The 15,144-nt window shown below is 51.6% G+C and overlaps 1 protein-coding gene and 1 long non-coding RNA gene across 5 annotated transcripts in view; one reads left to right on the top strand and one right to left on the bottom strand.

The window, feature by feature from the left end:
- LOC138349880 (uncharacterized) overlaps positions 1 to 15,144 on the top strand; it is a 609,089-nt gene that overhangs the window by 357,048 nt on the left and 236,897 nt on the right. The gene's annotated exons all lie outside the window — the stretch shown is intronic.
- The window catches only part of LOC123772003 (sodium/potassium/calcium exchanger Nckx30C), a gene marked incomplete at its 5' end in the record, with an annotated part of 105,551 nt that overhangs the window by 18,674 nt on the left and 71,733 nt on the right, over positions 1 to 15,144 (bottom strand). For all 4 annotated transcript variants that reach the window (XM_069337835.1, XM_069337837.1, XM_069337836.1 and 1 more), the window contains 3 exon segments: positions 2,630 to 2,766; positions 8,209 to 8,324; positions 10,611 to 10,752. In XM_069337835.1, coding sequence (XP_069193936.1) covers positions 2,630 to 2,766; positions 8,209 to 8,324; positions 10,611 to 10,752 — 395 coding nt within the window.

The raw sequence follows: 15,144 nt of genomic DNA, 5'->3' as shown, positions 1-15,144 counted from the left end.
TCCAGATGTGTTACTAGGTTTTTTCTCACAATCTTCTCCATCACCTTGCATGGTGTTCAAGTTAAGGACACTGGCCTGTAGTTCAGTGCCTCTTGTCTGTCACCCTTTTTGTATATTGGTACTACATTAGCAGTCTTCCATATTTCTAGTAGGTCTCCCGTTTCCAGTGACCTACTATACACTACGGAGAGTGGCAAGCAAAGTGCTCCTGCACACTCTTTCAATACCCATGGTGAGATTCTGTCCGGCCCAACAGCTTTTCTCACATACAGCTCCAATAGGTGCTTCTTGACCTCATCTCTTGTAATTTCGAACCTTTCCAAGGTCACCTGGTTTGCTGCCACCTCTTCTAGCGCCGTGACTTCTCCCTGTTCTATTGTAAAGACCTCCTGGAACCTTTTGTTGAGTTCTTCACACACCTCTTTGTCATTCTCTGTGTACCTGTCCTCGCCCACCCTAAGTTTCATCACCTGTTCCTTTACTGTTGTCTTCCTCCTGATGTGACTGTGCAGTAGCTTTGGTTCGGTCTTGGCTTTATTAGCTATATCATTTTCATACCTTTTCTCAGCTGCTCTTCTCACACTAACATACTCGTTCCTGGTTCTCTGGTATCTCTCTCTAGTTTCTGGTGTTCTGTTATTACGGAAGTTCCTCCATGCCCTTTTGTTCAGCTCCTTTGTTTTCATACATTCCCTATTAAACCACGGATTCTTCCTTTGCTTCTCTGTTTTTTCCTGTCGGGCTGGGACAAACCTGCTTACAGCCCCCTAACATTTTTGGGTGACATAGTCCATCATGTCTTGTACGGACTTGATTCCGAGTTCTGTGTCCCAATGTATATCTCATAGGAATTTATTCATCTCCTCATAGTTTCCCTTTCGGTACGCCAGCCCTTTGTTTCCCAGTTTTTTTTTGGGGGGTGATAATTCCTAGCTCAACCAGGTACTCAAAGCTCAATACACTTTGATCACTCATTCCCAAGGGGGCTTCCAACTTAACTTCCCTTATATCCGACTCATTTAGGGTAAATATCAGATCAAGCAAGGCTGGTTCATCCCCTCCTCTCATTCTTGTCGGTCCCTTGACGTGTTGACTTAGAAAGTTTCTTGTTGCCACATCCAGCAGCTTAGCTCTCCATGTGTCTGGGCCTCCATGTGGGTCTCTGTTCCCCCAATCTATCTTTCCATGGTTGAAGTCTCTCATGATTAGTAGCCTGGATCCGTTCCTGCTAGCCACAGAAGCTGCTCTCTCTATTATATTGATGGTGGCCAAGTTGTTTCTATCATATTCCTGTCTGGGTCTTCTGACATTCGGTGGGGGGTTATATATGACTACTACTATAATTTTCTGTCCTCCAGTTGCTATGGTGCCTGATATGTAGTCACTGAAACCTTCACAGTTCTGAATTACCATCTCTTCGAAACCCCAACCTTCTCTTAGTAGCAAAGCTACACCACCTCCTCCTCTCCCTTCTCTCTCTTTCCTCACTACATAGTAGCCCTGTGGAAACACTGCATTTGTTATAGTTTTCGTTAGCTTTGTTTCTGTGAGTGCTATTATGTCTGGGTTTTCTTCTAGTGCCCATTCTCCGAGTTCACTTGTTTTATTTGTAACCCCATCTATGTTAGTGTACATTGCCTTGAAGCTCACTTTCTTGTGTGTGTGTGTGTGTGTGTGTGTGTGTGTGTAAAGGCTGCAGTAGTCACAATGAGAGACGGAGTGGTCACCTCTGGGGCTTGGGGCTCGACGCTACCGCAGTGGAGGGAGGGGAGCGTGGGGAGGGGGGTGGGGGGAAGAGTAATCTGGTCTCGGCCCAATTTAGCGAGGGGCTGCAGAGCCCGGTCTTCCATCACAGTCCGACTTAGGGGCCTGGTCGCTCACCGCATGAGCCTGGGTAATAGAGGTCGTATCGGTTTCCATAAAGCAATCATGTTAAAAAGTCTGGGACCTGGAACCAAGGATACCACCTACCAGGGCAGCCAGGGAGGCCGAGCGCATGCCAGTGCAGGAAGGGGCTGCACCGTCCCCAGTGGTGCTCCCCCTTCTTAATAGGGGAGTCCTGCTGCTTCGTACATTCTCCCACACTGGTGCAAAGACCTCACTCTCCCTTTCGCCCCAGCCTGGACACCCAGCCATCTACTTAGGGCAGCCCCTCACGGGCGACCCCTCCAGCAGGTGGTCCGGTGACTCACAAGGACCCTACATGGTGCCCTTCAGCATGTTCAACACCCAAAGTGGGGCAGGAGTGGGCGAAGGCCACCTCACTGGTCCCTGGAAGATGTACATGAGCCCTTCACCACTGAAGACGACACCACTGAGGGGGCAGTGTTGACTAGTTTACCTGCAGTGTAGACTAGTTTACCCACAATGCCCCACACATTACGTACAACAGCATGCACCATAACACTGGCTTTTACTTGCTGTTGGTCTATTGGTGTTATTTTTCTCGAGAGAGAGTGTGTCAAGATTTTGTCAGGAGTGTGTGTCGAGTGTGTCAAGACACACTTGACACACTTCTTCTAGTGTGTGCCAAGTGTGTACTCACCTAGTTGTGCTAGCCGGGGTTGAGCTCTGGCTTCGCTCCGACCAGATGAGACAATAAGAGAATTACCAAGGATAAAGAACCTACCCGCAGGTGACGTCGAAGAGGTTGCTGCCGACGGAGGAGGAGACGGCCATGTCGCCGAAGCCCTTCCTGGCCACGATGACGGAGGTGATGAGGTCCGGGACGGAGGTTCCCGCAGCCAGGATGGTCAGACCCATCACCTGCAACACTCACACTCTTAACTTGCTGTTAATATGACCTTAACATGGCAGCAACACTCACAGTGTCAGTGTAGGTCCCTGCAACACTCACAGTGTCAGTGTAGGTCCCTGCAACACTCACAGTGTCAGTGTAGGTCCCTGCAACACTCACAGTGTCAGTGTAGGTCCCTGCAACACTCACAGTGTCAGTGTAGGTCCCTACAACACTCACAGTGTCAGTGTAGGTCCCTGCAACACTCACAGTGTCAGTGTAGGTCCCTGCAACACTCACAGTGTCAGTGTAGGTCCCTACAACACTCACAGTGTCAGTGTAGGTCCCTGCAACACTCACAGTGTCAGTGTAGGTCCCTGCAACACTCACAGTGTCAGTGTAGGTCCCTGCAACACTCACAGTGTCAGTGTAGGTCCCTGCAACACTCACAGTGTCAGTGTAGGTCCCTGCAACACTCACAGTGTCAGTGTAGGTCCCTGCAACACTCACAGTGTCAGTGTAGGTCCCTGCAACACTCACAGTGTCAGTGTAGGTCCCTACAACACTCACAGTGTCAGTGTAGGTCCCTGCAACACTCACAGTGTCAGTGTAGGTCCCTGCAACACTCACAGTGTCAGTGTAGGTCCCTGCAACACTCACAGTGTCAGTGTAGGTCCCTGCAACACTCACAGTGTCAGTGTAGGTCCCTGCAACACTCACAGTGTCAGTGTAGGTCCCTGCAACACTCACAGTGTCAGTGTAGGTCCCTACAACACTCACAGTGTCAGTGTAGGTCCCTACAACACTCACAGTGTCACCCTACAAAGTCAAGTGAGGCCAGCCCTCGTGTCTGGCCTCCAGCAGCTGACAGACATTATCTCTTACACACACATCAAGAGCCTCACTGGTGACCAATGTTGTGATTAATGACACTAACATAATGAATATATAATTATGTAAACAACACAATGTTCCGAGTTAATCAAGTCATCAATACCCCAGTTATTATCAACACATTTTAAAATCAGGCCATTGAGGTGGATGCAAGCCAAGCACGCCCTTCCTCGGTGACGTGCTAGGCACGAGTGATGCCCCTCTACCAATACCAGGTCGTGCTCGGCGATGTTGCTCTCGCTAGCATGCCTGTGGGGTAATCCTGGCAGGCAGTAATGCGCTTTTTAATTGGGAATATTTATTTTGTATTTTTTATTACTTCATATAGTGGACTGTATTTAAGATTAGCCTGTCAGATTTGACCAAATCACAAAGTGAGGGGGGGGGGGGGTGGTAAATGTACACAGCTTATCACACAATTGGTGGTGATAAATAAGCCATATACATTTACTGTTAATAAATGTGCATAGTTTATACCACATATGGCGGTACAAACAGGCTACAGTATAAGGTTAGTACTACACAATATTATTGTAAACATGTGTTAATATTGTGACGATAATCTCCTTCAAGAGATTGAGCCTGCTCTTCCCTCCAAAAATACGTCGATACATCTATATAAAACTACTATGGAAGAAATGTCCAACAACGACAACAACACCAGCAAGGTTTGCCAGAGCGCAAAACGTATGCAGCCAGGGACACCTGCTTCACCTCAAACCGCCAAACTACCTGTCTTGTTGCCGGCTCCTCGCTGATTGGCCGCCGGTCTGGCTGCAACTGCACTCCACCCACCATACCACTTGATGTCTGGGGCCGCCACGACCTCAGTCCTCAGAATATTCAGTGCTTTCATACGGTTAACACGTCTTCCTGGTAGACGTAAGCTTTGGCTTACGTGTACTAAGAGAGGTGATAGCTTAAAGCCAATATTCCTGCACCTCTCATTTTATTGTATATTGCACAGCTTGTTATTGCTCACTTGTCTTAACGTAACTTTTCATTTTGTCATTTAATTCTTCTTATTATTTTGATTGATTGATTTTATTATACGAATTTGTATGTCCATTTTATTCATGTTTTGTTTATCTAACGTAATTAAAATTCCATTGTTAAAATTTACTTGTGTTTTATGTGTCTTCTCCTTACCTTACCACAGACGAAGTTCCAGATTTTCTATTTTTTTTTTATTCTATGTGACGAGGCCATACCCCTAGCTTTGAACAGCCGAACACCAACGCGTTACCGTCACAATATACACATGAACTCTTAGCTGTGTGTGTTAATGATGGTAACAGAGTCCAGTTCATGTGGTCTCCATCTCATGTTGGCCTCCGAATGCATGATAGAGCTGATGAGAAAGCCAAAGAATCTGCATTTTAAGGAGACATTGAGTATAACCTTGGATTGTCAATGATTAGTCTGAGAGCAACAGCACACCGAGAACTTCAACAAAATCTTGTAGATCTGAGGCAAAGTGAAATTGACACCAGTAATTCCATCTATCATCATACTATCATGCAAGAGGAGCCACACATCTATGGTTCATCCAATAAAATCAGCAGACTTCTAGATGTTACTACTGCTCGGTTTAGACTCGGTTACAAGTATCTCTGGGAATGCTCATTATCTGCTGATGTAGACCTGACCAAATGTAAACTGTGTCAACAAAATTATTCGCACACCCTCCGTCACTATGTGATGGAGTGCGAAAAGATACGTGAATTTAGAGACGATTCTATAATCAATATTCCAAAAATGTGTAAATATTTCATTCAAAATGATCTGCTGCCAGAAATCTTAGCCAAATATCCCCAGTTTGGTAACTGTAGGTAGTAACTAAGTGACTGTAATCTATCCACCGCTGCCCACTGGATGGGGGGCGGTGTGCAGGACAAACATATCAATTGTGACACTAGCTCTCCACATATGTCAGTTGCTTAATTTAGAACCTGTACTTGAGGTCGATCTCGAACCCATTGTTGATGTGACGATATTTATGGAATTTTGTAACTAGTTCATCAAGATTGTAACTTGCTTAGCTAAATGAATTGTGGGGTTGAGTCCCTGAGCCCATTATGTGCCTCTGTAACCCACTACCGCCCGCAAGATGGGTATGGGGTGCATAATAAATGAACTAAACTAACTGCATGTAGTTATGACCAGAATTGGCAGTGTGAGAGCTGTTTCTTTAACATTATATTAGGGGTGTGGCACATGTGGTCCAGGGTGTGGCACATGTGGTCCAGGGTGTGGCACATGTGGTCCAGGGTGTGGCACATGTGGTCCAGGATGTGGCACATGTGGTCCAGGATGTGGCACATGTGGTCCAGGGTGTGGCACATGTGGTCCAGGGTGTGGCACATGTGGTCCAGGGTGTGGCACATGTGGTCCAGGGTGTGGCACATGTGGTCCAGGGTGTGGCACATGTGGTCCAGGGTGTGGCACATGTGGTCCAGGGTGTGGCACATATGGTCCAGGGTGTGGCACATGTGGTCCAGGGTGTGGCACATATGGTCCCGGGTGTGGCACATGTGGTCCAGGGTGTGGCACATGTGGTCCAGGGTGTGGCACATGTGGTCCAGGGTGTGGCACATATGGTCCCGGGTGTGGCACATGTGGTCCAGGGTGTGGCACATGTGGTCCAGGGTGTGGCACATGTGGTCCAGGGTGTGGCACATATGGTCCCGGGTGTGGCACATGTGGTCCAGGGTGTGGCACATGTGGTCCAGGGTGTGGCACATATGGTCCAGGGTGTGGCACATATGGTCCAGGGTGTGGCACATGTGGTCCAGGGTGTGGCACATGTGGTCCAGGGTGTGGCACATATGGTCCAGGGTGTGGCACATATGGTCCAGGGTGTGGCACATATAGTCCAGGGTGTGGCACATATGGTCCAGGGTGTGGCACATATGGTCCAGGGTGTGGCACATGTGGTCCAGGGTGTGGCACATGTGGTCCAGGGTGTGGCACATATGGTCCAGTGTGTGGCACATATGGTCCAGGGTGTGGCACATATGGTCCAGGGTGTGGCACATATAGTCCAGGGTGTGGCACATATGGTCCAGGGTGTGGCACATATAGTCCAGGGTGTGGCACATATGGTCCAGGGTGTGGCACATGTGGTCCAGGGTGTGGCACATATGGTCCCGGGTGTGGCACATATGGTCCCGGGTGTGGCACATGTGGTCCAGGGTGTGGCACATGTGGTCCAGGGTGTGGCACATGTGGTCCAGGGTGTGGCACATATGGTCCCGGGTGTGGCACATGTGGTCCAGGGTGTGGCACATGTGGTCCAGGGTGTGGCACATGTGGTCCAGGGTGTGGCACATATGGTCCCGGGTGTGGCACATGTGGTCCAGGGTGTGGCACATATGGTCCAGGGTGTGGCACATATGGTCCAGGGTGTGGCACATATGGTCCAGGGTGTGGCACATGTGGTCCAGGGTGTGGCACATATGGTCCAGGGTGTGGCACATATGGTCCAGGGTGTGGCACATATGGTCCAGGGTGTGGCACATATAGTCCAGGGTGTGGCACATATGGTCCAGGGTGTGGCACATATGGTCCAGGGTGTGGCACATATGGCCCAGGGTGTGGCACATATGGTCCAGGGTGTGGCACATGTGGTCCAGGGTGGTGCACATATGGTCCAGGGTGGTGCACATATGGTCCAGGGTGTGGCACATATGGTCCAGGGTGTGGCACATATGGTCCAGGGTGTGGCACATATAGTCCAGGGTGTGGCACATATGGTCCAGGGTGTGGCACATATGGTCCAGGGTGTGGCACATATGGTCCAGGGTGTGGCACATGTGGTCCAGGGTGTGGCACATGTGGTCGAGGGTGTGGCACATATGGTCCAGGGTGCGCCAGGTAATAGTGTGTGTTGGGGGAGCCAGATCATGCATGGAAGCATCACATGTAGGTAAAGCTCTCAGTAACTTCTCCCCCTTGAGCCACATCTCTGAATAAGATAACAGAGTACTAATTGCATCCACAAATGTCTTATATTACAAGGAAACGTTTTCTTATCAGTGAACCCAACTTACCCCGTTCTGGGTGTCTCTGGCATATCATTACCGGCAAATTCTGTACTACACTCATGTACACAATTTGTTTTACCAGGTACAATACTTCCCAAGGTTAGCGAGATCAACGGTTGGTCGGAAACTTTGTGGTTCCTTTGTCGAAGCTCGTGGGAAGTGTATGAGTTCTGTTGTGACAATTTGAGAGGGCGCTGCTCTCCGTCTTGTCTGGTTTGTTTACAAGTCGTGTCTGCCAGCTCCCTCTGCTCCGAGAGCGTCTCTCCAGCGTTGGTTCTATGGCCAGCTTTATTTCACATTAGGAAGCTAAGCTTTAGTTTTATTGTATATTTCATTATCATCTTTATCATTGGTAACTACAACATAGGCGCTCAACCATCAATATGTTGGCCCCATATGGCTCCTGGCCCATACAATGTAGGGGCTCCTGACCCATACAATGTAGGGGCTCCTGGTCCATACAATGCAGGGACTCTTGACCCATACAACGCAGGTGTTGTTATAAACCAATCCCGGTGAGCGGGAACTCACCTCCGGCGGGATGTTGATGACCTCACCCACCAGGGACGCCCACCACACCATCAGGTAGGAGAAGGCTGCAATCCAAATTATGCTCCCAAAGAAGGTGATGAAGAAGAAGCGCTTTCCTGTGGAACAGTGTGGCTATGTTAGTACGGTACAGTGGTACACTGGAGGGTACAGTGGTACACTGGAGGGTACAGTGGTACACTGAAGGGTACAGTGGTACACTGAAGGGTACAGTGGTACACTGAAGGGTACAGTTCACTAGGGTACAGGTGGGGGGGGTAGTAAAAGGTCAGTACACAGGGTGGTAGATGAAAAAAAACCAGCTTCCAAGGAGCCAGGTGGGGGCAAATACCACTAAATGAGAAGTTACAGTATTCAGAGTGACGAAGAGACATGGTGGATTCACAGATAATGACAGGGAAGTATGTGAGCACTAAATTACGGTTGTTAGCAATGATTTATAAACGAGACTGAGCCTCGTAGCAGTTGGGCACTTACAGACAGACTGATAATTGTAGACTACGGCGCCATGACTGAGTATGAGTAAGTGGTTCATGACCCCTGACCTGGGTAGGCTAGCAGAGTAGAGGAGGCTGGCACTCACCTCTGGGGGTCCTGAAGGAGGCTGGCACTCACCTCTGGGGGTCCTGGAGGAGGCTGGGGGGACTCACCTCTGGGGGTCCTGGAGCCTGGCACTCACCTCTGGGGGTCCTGGAGGAGCCTGGCACTCACCTCTGGGGGTCCTGGAGGAGCCTGGGACTCACCTCTGGGGGTCCTGGAGGAGCCTGGGACTCACCTCTCGGGGTCCTGGAGGAGCCTGGGACTCACCTCTGGGGGTCCTGGAGGAGCCTGGGACTCACCTCTGGGGGTCCTGGAGGAGCCTGGGACTCACCTCTCGGGGTCCTGGAGGAGCCTGGGACTCACCTCTGGGGGTCCTGGAGGAGCCTGGGACTCACCTCTGGGGGTCCTGGAGGAGCCTGGGACTCACCTCTCGGGGTCCTGGAGCCTGGCACTCACCTCTGGGGGTCCTGGAGCCTGGCACTCACCTCTGGGGGTCCTGGAGGAGCCTGGGACTCACGTCTGCGGGTCCTGGAGGAGCCTGGGACTCACCTCTCGGGGTCCTGGAGGAGCCTGGGACTCACCTCTGGGGGTCCTGGAGGAGCCTGGCACTCACCTCTGGGGGTCCTGGAGGAGCCTGGGACTCACCTCTGGGGGTCCTGGAGGAGCCTGGGACTCACCTCTGGGGGTCCTGGAGCCTGGCACTCACCTCTGGGGGTCCTGGAGGAGCCTGGCACTCACCTCTGGGGGTCCTGGAGGAGCCTGGGACTCACCTCTGGGGGTCCTGGAGGAGGCTGGGGTCTCACCTCTGGGGGTCCTGGAGGAGCCTGGGGGTCTCACCTCTGGGGGTCCTGGAGGAGCCTGGGGGTCTCACCTCTGGGGGTCCTGGAGGAGGCTGGGACTCACCTCTGGGGGTCCTGGTGTCTGGGACTCACCTCTGGGGGTCCTGGTGTCTGGGACTCACCTCTGGGGGTCCTGGTGTCTGGGATTCACCTCTGGGGGTCCTGGAGGAGCCTAGGACTCACCTCTGGGGGTCCTGGAGGAGCCTGGGACTCACCTCTGGGGGTCCTGGAGCCTGGCACTCACCTCTGGGGGTCCTGGAGGAGCCTGGCACTCACCTCTGGGGGTCCTGGAGGAGCCTGGGACTCACCTCTGGGGGTCCTGGAGGAGCCTGGGACTCACCTCTGGGGGTCCTGGAGCCTGGCACTCACCTCTGGGGGTACTGGAGGAGCCTGGCACTCACCTCTGGGGGTCCTGGAGGAGCCTGGGACTCACCTCTGGGGGTCCTGGAGGAGGCTGGGGTCTCACCTCTGGGGGTCCTGGAGGAGCCTGGGGGTCTCACCTCTGGGGGTCCTGGAGGAGCCTGGGACTCACCTCTGGGGGTCCTGGAGGAGCCTGGGGGTCTCACCTCTGGGGGTCCTGGAGGAGCCTGGGGGTCTCACCTCTGGGGGTCCTGGAGGAGGCTGGGACTCACCTCTGGGGGTCCTGGTGTCTGGGACTCACCTCTGGGGGTCCTGGTGTCTTGGATTCACCTCTGGGGGTCCTGGAGGAGCCTGGGACTCACCTCTGTGGGTCCTGGTGTCTGGGATTCACCTCTGGGGGTCCTGGTGTCTGGGACTCACCTCTGGGGGTCCTGGAGGAGCCTGGGGGACTCACCTCTGGGGGTCCTGGAGGAGCCTGGGGGTCTCACCTCTGGGGGTCCTGGAGGAGGCTGGGACTCACCTCTGGGGGTCCTGGAGGAAGCTGGGACTCACCTCTGGGGGTCCTGGTGTCTGGGACTCACCTCTGGGGGTCCTGGAGGAGGCTGAGACTCACCTCTGGGGGTCCTGGAGGAGGCTGGGACTCACCTCTGGGGGTCCTGGTGTCCGGCAGGGTGATCCACAGAGGGATGATGAGCGGCGCCACGATGATATAAGTGATGCGTTTCCTGCAGGTGTCTGGCCAGCGCAGGTCGATGGGCTTGGGCGCGTCCTCGTCGTCAGCGTCGCCCTGCAGGAGGAGGCGCAACTCACCGCATTAGTCGACGACAACCTCCCCAGTTCTCCCGCCACGCGGCTCCGCGCCCTCCCCAACGCTAACTCTGGGAGGGCTTACTCTCCCTTCTGGCTAAGATATGCGGTGCTGAAGAACTCCCTAATATCTTACACCACTCAAAGACGTTACACAAGACTCTTCTACACTTGGCTGGGCTACAGATCTCTCATTTTCTAAGTTACTCTACGAACTGCTCTCAAAACTATCTTTATTAATGTGTGTCGGATGGCCTTAAGACCAAGAGGAAACTCAGTTGTATTACATGACAAGACCAGACGGCCACAAGGTTCCTTAATCTTACCAAAATGCTGTCAAAAGCTGGTGCGGGTGCTCGCTACAGGTGCTGGGGGGGGGGGGGGGGGGTGAGGCAGGCAGCACATGCGTCCCTGCTGGCATGTGGGGGGGGGGGGGGCAGGGAGGGAAGGTAGGTGGGGGGGAGGGACAGGGAGGGAAGGTAGGTGGGGGGGAGGGACAAGGAGGGAAGGTAGGTGGGGGGGGAGGGACAGGGAGGGAAGGTAGGTGGGGGGGGGGAAGGGACAGGGAGTGAAGGTAGGTGGGGGGAGGGACAGGGAGTGAAGGTAGGTGGGGGGAGGGACAGGGAGGGAAGGTAGGTGGGGGGAGGGACAGGGAGGGAAGGTAGGTGGGGGGAGGGACAGGGAGGGAAGGTAGGTGGGGGGGAGGGACAGGGAGGGAAGGTAGGTGGGGGGAGGGACAGGGAGTGAAGGTAGGTGGGGGGGAGGGACAGGGAGGGAAGGTAGGTGGGGGGAGGGACAGGGAGGGAAGGTAGGTGGGGGGGGGAGGGACAGGGAGGGAAGGTAGGTGGGGGGGGGGAAGGGACAGGGAGTGAAGGTAGGTGGGGGGAGGGACAGGGAGTGAAGGTAGGTGGGGGGAGGGACATGGAGGGAAGGTAGGTGGGGGGGAGGGACAGGGAGGGAAGGTAGGTGGGGGGAGGGACAGGGAGGGAAGGTAGGTGGGGGGGAGGGACAGGGAGGGAAGGTAGGTGGGGGGAGGGACAGGGAGGGAAGGTAGGTGGGGGGAGGGACAGGGAGGGAAGGTAGGTGGGGGGAGGGACAGGGAGGGAAGGTAGGTGGGGGGGAGGGACAGGGAGGGAAGGTAGGTGGGGGGGAGGGACAGGGAGGGAAGGTAGGTGGGGGAGAGACAGGGAGGGAAGGTAGGTGGGGGGGAGGGACAGGGAGGGAAGGTAGGTGGGGGGAGGGACAGGGAGGGAAGGTAGGTGGGGGGGAGGGACAGGGAGGGAAGGTAGGTGGGGGGGAGGGACAGGGAGGGAAGGTAGGTGGGGGGAGGGACAGGGAGGGAAGGTAGGTGGGGGGGAGGGACAGGGAGGGAAGGTAGGTGGGGGGGAGGGACAGGGAGGGAAGGTAGGTGGGGGGAGGGACAGGGAGGGAAGGTAGGTGGGGGGGGAGGGACAGGGAGGGAAGGACTGAGACGGAAGAGTGACAGACAAAATACAGTAGGAGGCAGAGTGATAAAGATACAGTAGGAGGATACAGTAGGATGCAGGCAGGGGGGCGGGCGGGGCGGGGGGGCAGGGTACACGCCCCCCCTCACTCTACACACTACATCTCTAAGTGTGTGAGTGTGATCTTCACCACTCTATACATCATACACTATACACTACGCTGTCTCAACATTCTCACACATTAACAAGAGAAATAAAGAAATATATGCGGTATACATATTAATACATGTATACACAAATATATGCGGTATACATATTGATATAAAGTGTATACACAAATCAATGTGGTATACATATTTCTAAATATACATAAATATATGCAGTCATACATTGATATGCATGTATATGTATCAAGCTTCAATGGTCCCCAAGCTCACATGCATTCTTCAGGGGTCAAGAATTGTATAATATATATATATATATATATATATATATATATATATATATATATATATATATATATATATATATATATATATATATATATATATATATATATTATGGAACTTAAATAAAAAAATGCATTTAACGATATAAAAAGACAAAGGCGTTCTTGTCCTAAAATTTTTATATTTTAACTTTAGGAAAGAAATAGTTATTGTCTTGTTCATCAAAACAAGAATATTTAATATTTTCTTCCTTTAAGAATCATGGCGACTGTAAGACAAAATAAAGAGAGTGCTGGGTGGCAACGGATGAGGATTTTTGATGTCCTGATCAATACATCACCACTATATTATAGATGTAGATATCCATTTCGGTTTGACGGTTTTGATATAGAAGTTAGTTGTAATCTCTAATATATGGTGCTTAATACTGATGGCGTGGTCAAGTAAATTGGAATAATTTTGATGTAACTTACCAGGGGGGGGGGGGAGGGGTAGGGGAGGGGACAACCTTACCTCAATACAGATGTTAACTTTACATAAAGTAATATTACATAGACCAATTACAGTTAGTACCTTAGTGATTACAGCTACAGTGGACTGTAACGACGGAGAGAACTACCACACAGCCATTCATCTTGGGACACTGGAGGACACAGCCATTCATCTTGGGACACTGGAGGACACAGCCATTCATCTTGGGACACTGGAGGACACAGCCATTCATCTTGGGACACTGGAGGACACAGCCATTCATCTTGGGACACTGGTGGACACAGCCATTCATCTTGGGACACTGGTGGACACAGCCATTCATCTTGGGACACTGGAGGACACAGCCATTCATCTTGGGACACTGGTGGACACAGCCATTCATCTTGGGACACTGGAGGACACAGCCATTCATCTTGGGACACTGAAGGACACAGCCATTCATCTTGGGACACTGGAGGACACAGCCATTCATCTTGGGACACTGGTGGGCACAGCCATTCATCTTGGGACACTGGAGGACACAGCCATTCATCTTGGGACACTGGAGGACACAGCCATTCATCTTGGGACACTGGAGGACACAGCCATTCATCTTGGAACACTGGAGGACACAGCCATTCATCTTGGGACACTGGAGGACACAGCCATTCATCTTGGGACACTGGAGGACACAGCCATTCATCTTGGGACACTGGAGGACACAGCCATTCATCTCCCTGACGTAGTGAGTATCAGAGGGAGACAACTCCCCGAAGAGCTTCACCTACAGGAGCAGACTACACACAGATCACACTAAGCAGTACCCTGATAGGCCTCAAGGCGGGTTCCTCGCCCATCAGGACACGTTAAGGGCCGTACCCTGGCACTGTACCCAGGCACTGTACCATGGCACTGTACCCTGGCACTGTACCCTGGCACTGTACCATGGCACTGTACCATGGCACTGTACCATGGCACTGTACCCTGGCACTGTACCCTGGCACTGTACCATGGCACTGTACTCTGGCACTGTACCAGAGCCTGCAACAATCTCAATCACCAACGACTCCATGAGTCACGACCCAGTAGAGAGAATGACCTCGTGTCATAGTCGTCGTTGTGTGAGTCACGACCACCATTACTGAAGGCTGTAGGGAGAGTCGTACCTTTCCACTGGTTAAGTTACACTGGAAATTACAGTTACAGGTTCCTGACCGCTTTCAGGAGGCTACAGTGTTTGGCTCCTACAAAGGCTCCTATTCGTTACAGTGAATTTGTGAATTTGAGTCATTCCTGGTGCAGAGAACCTACACAACTCTTCAGGTACAGTAGTACCTGTGTAAATAGGATTTGCAATAGTATTGACTTAATTCAAAGTCAATAGTATTGACTTAATTCAAAGTCAATAGTATTGACTTAATTCAAAGCTGTTGGGTACATGACACTTGGTCATTATAGTGTATCTCCTTGAGATTATCTTGAGATGATTTCGGGGCTTAGCGTCCCCGCGGCCCGGTCCTCGACCAGGCCTCCTTTTTGTTACACACCCCCAGGAAGCAGGGCGGAGCAGCTGTAACGCCAAGGTACCTATTTACTGCTAGGTAACAGAAGCATCAGGTTGAAAGAAACTCATTTGTTTCCGCCTTCACCGGGGATCGAACCCGGAACCTCAGCACTACGAATCCTGATCGCAGTCCACTCAGCTGTCAGGCCCTGTGACCTAACCTTTACATTATAAAAATTACACAAACGTAATAAAATGTTCACTAATTGCATCGTCATTGTTGCAATAATATTAATTTTGAATGGCAACGTAATATTTTCAACATTTTCAGACCTGTGTTCTTTCCTCAGCTTAAACCTTAAATTACTTTATATAAAGCTAAAATGTGTTTGGAAACATCTTGGCTCCAGACACATTAAATCTTGTCAATGTTACACTTGCTGTTTAGGTTCCTTAAATATTATGCATATTTAAAAATATATTTTAATCAATAAATTAAAATG

Source organism: Procambarus clarkii, chromosome 38 (assembly GCF_040958095.1).
Source record: "Procambarus clarkii isolate CNS0578487 chromosome 38, FALCON_Pclarkii_2.0, whole genome shotgun sequence".
Taxonomy (NCBI): domain Eukaryota; kingdom Metazoa; phylum Arthropoda; class Malacostraca; order Decapoda; family Cambaridae; genus Procambarus; species Procambarus clarkii.
Note: the sequence above shows the minus strand (reverse complement) of the source record. Positions and strands in the feature narration are given on the sequence as shown.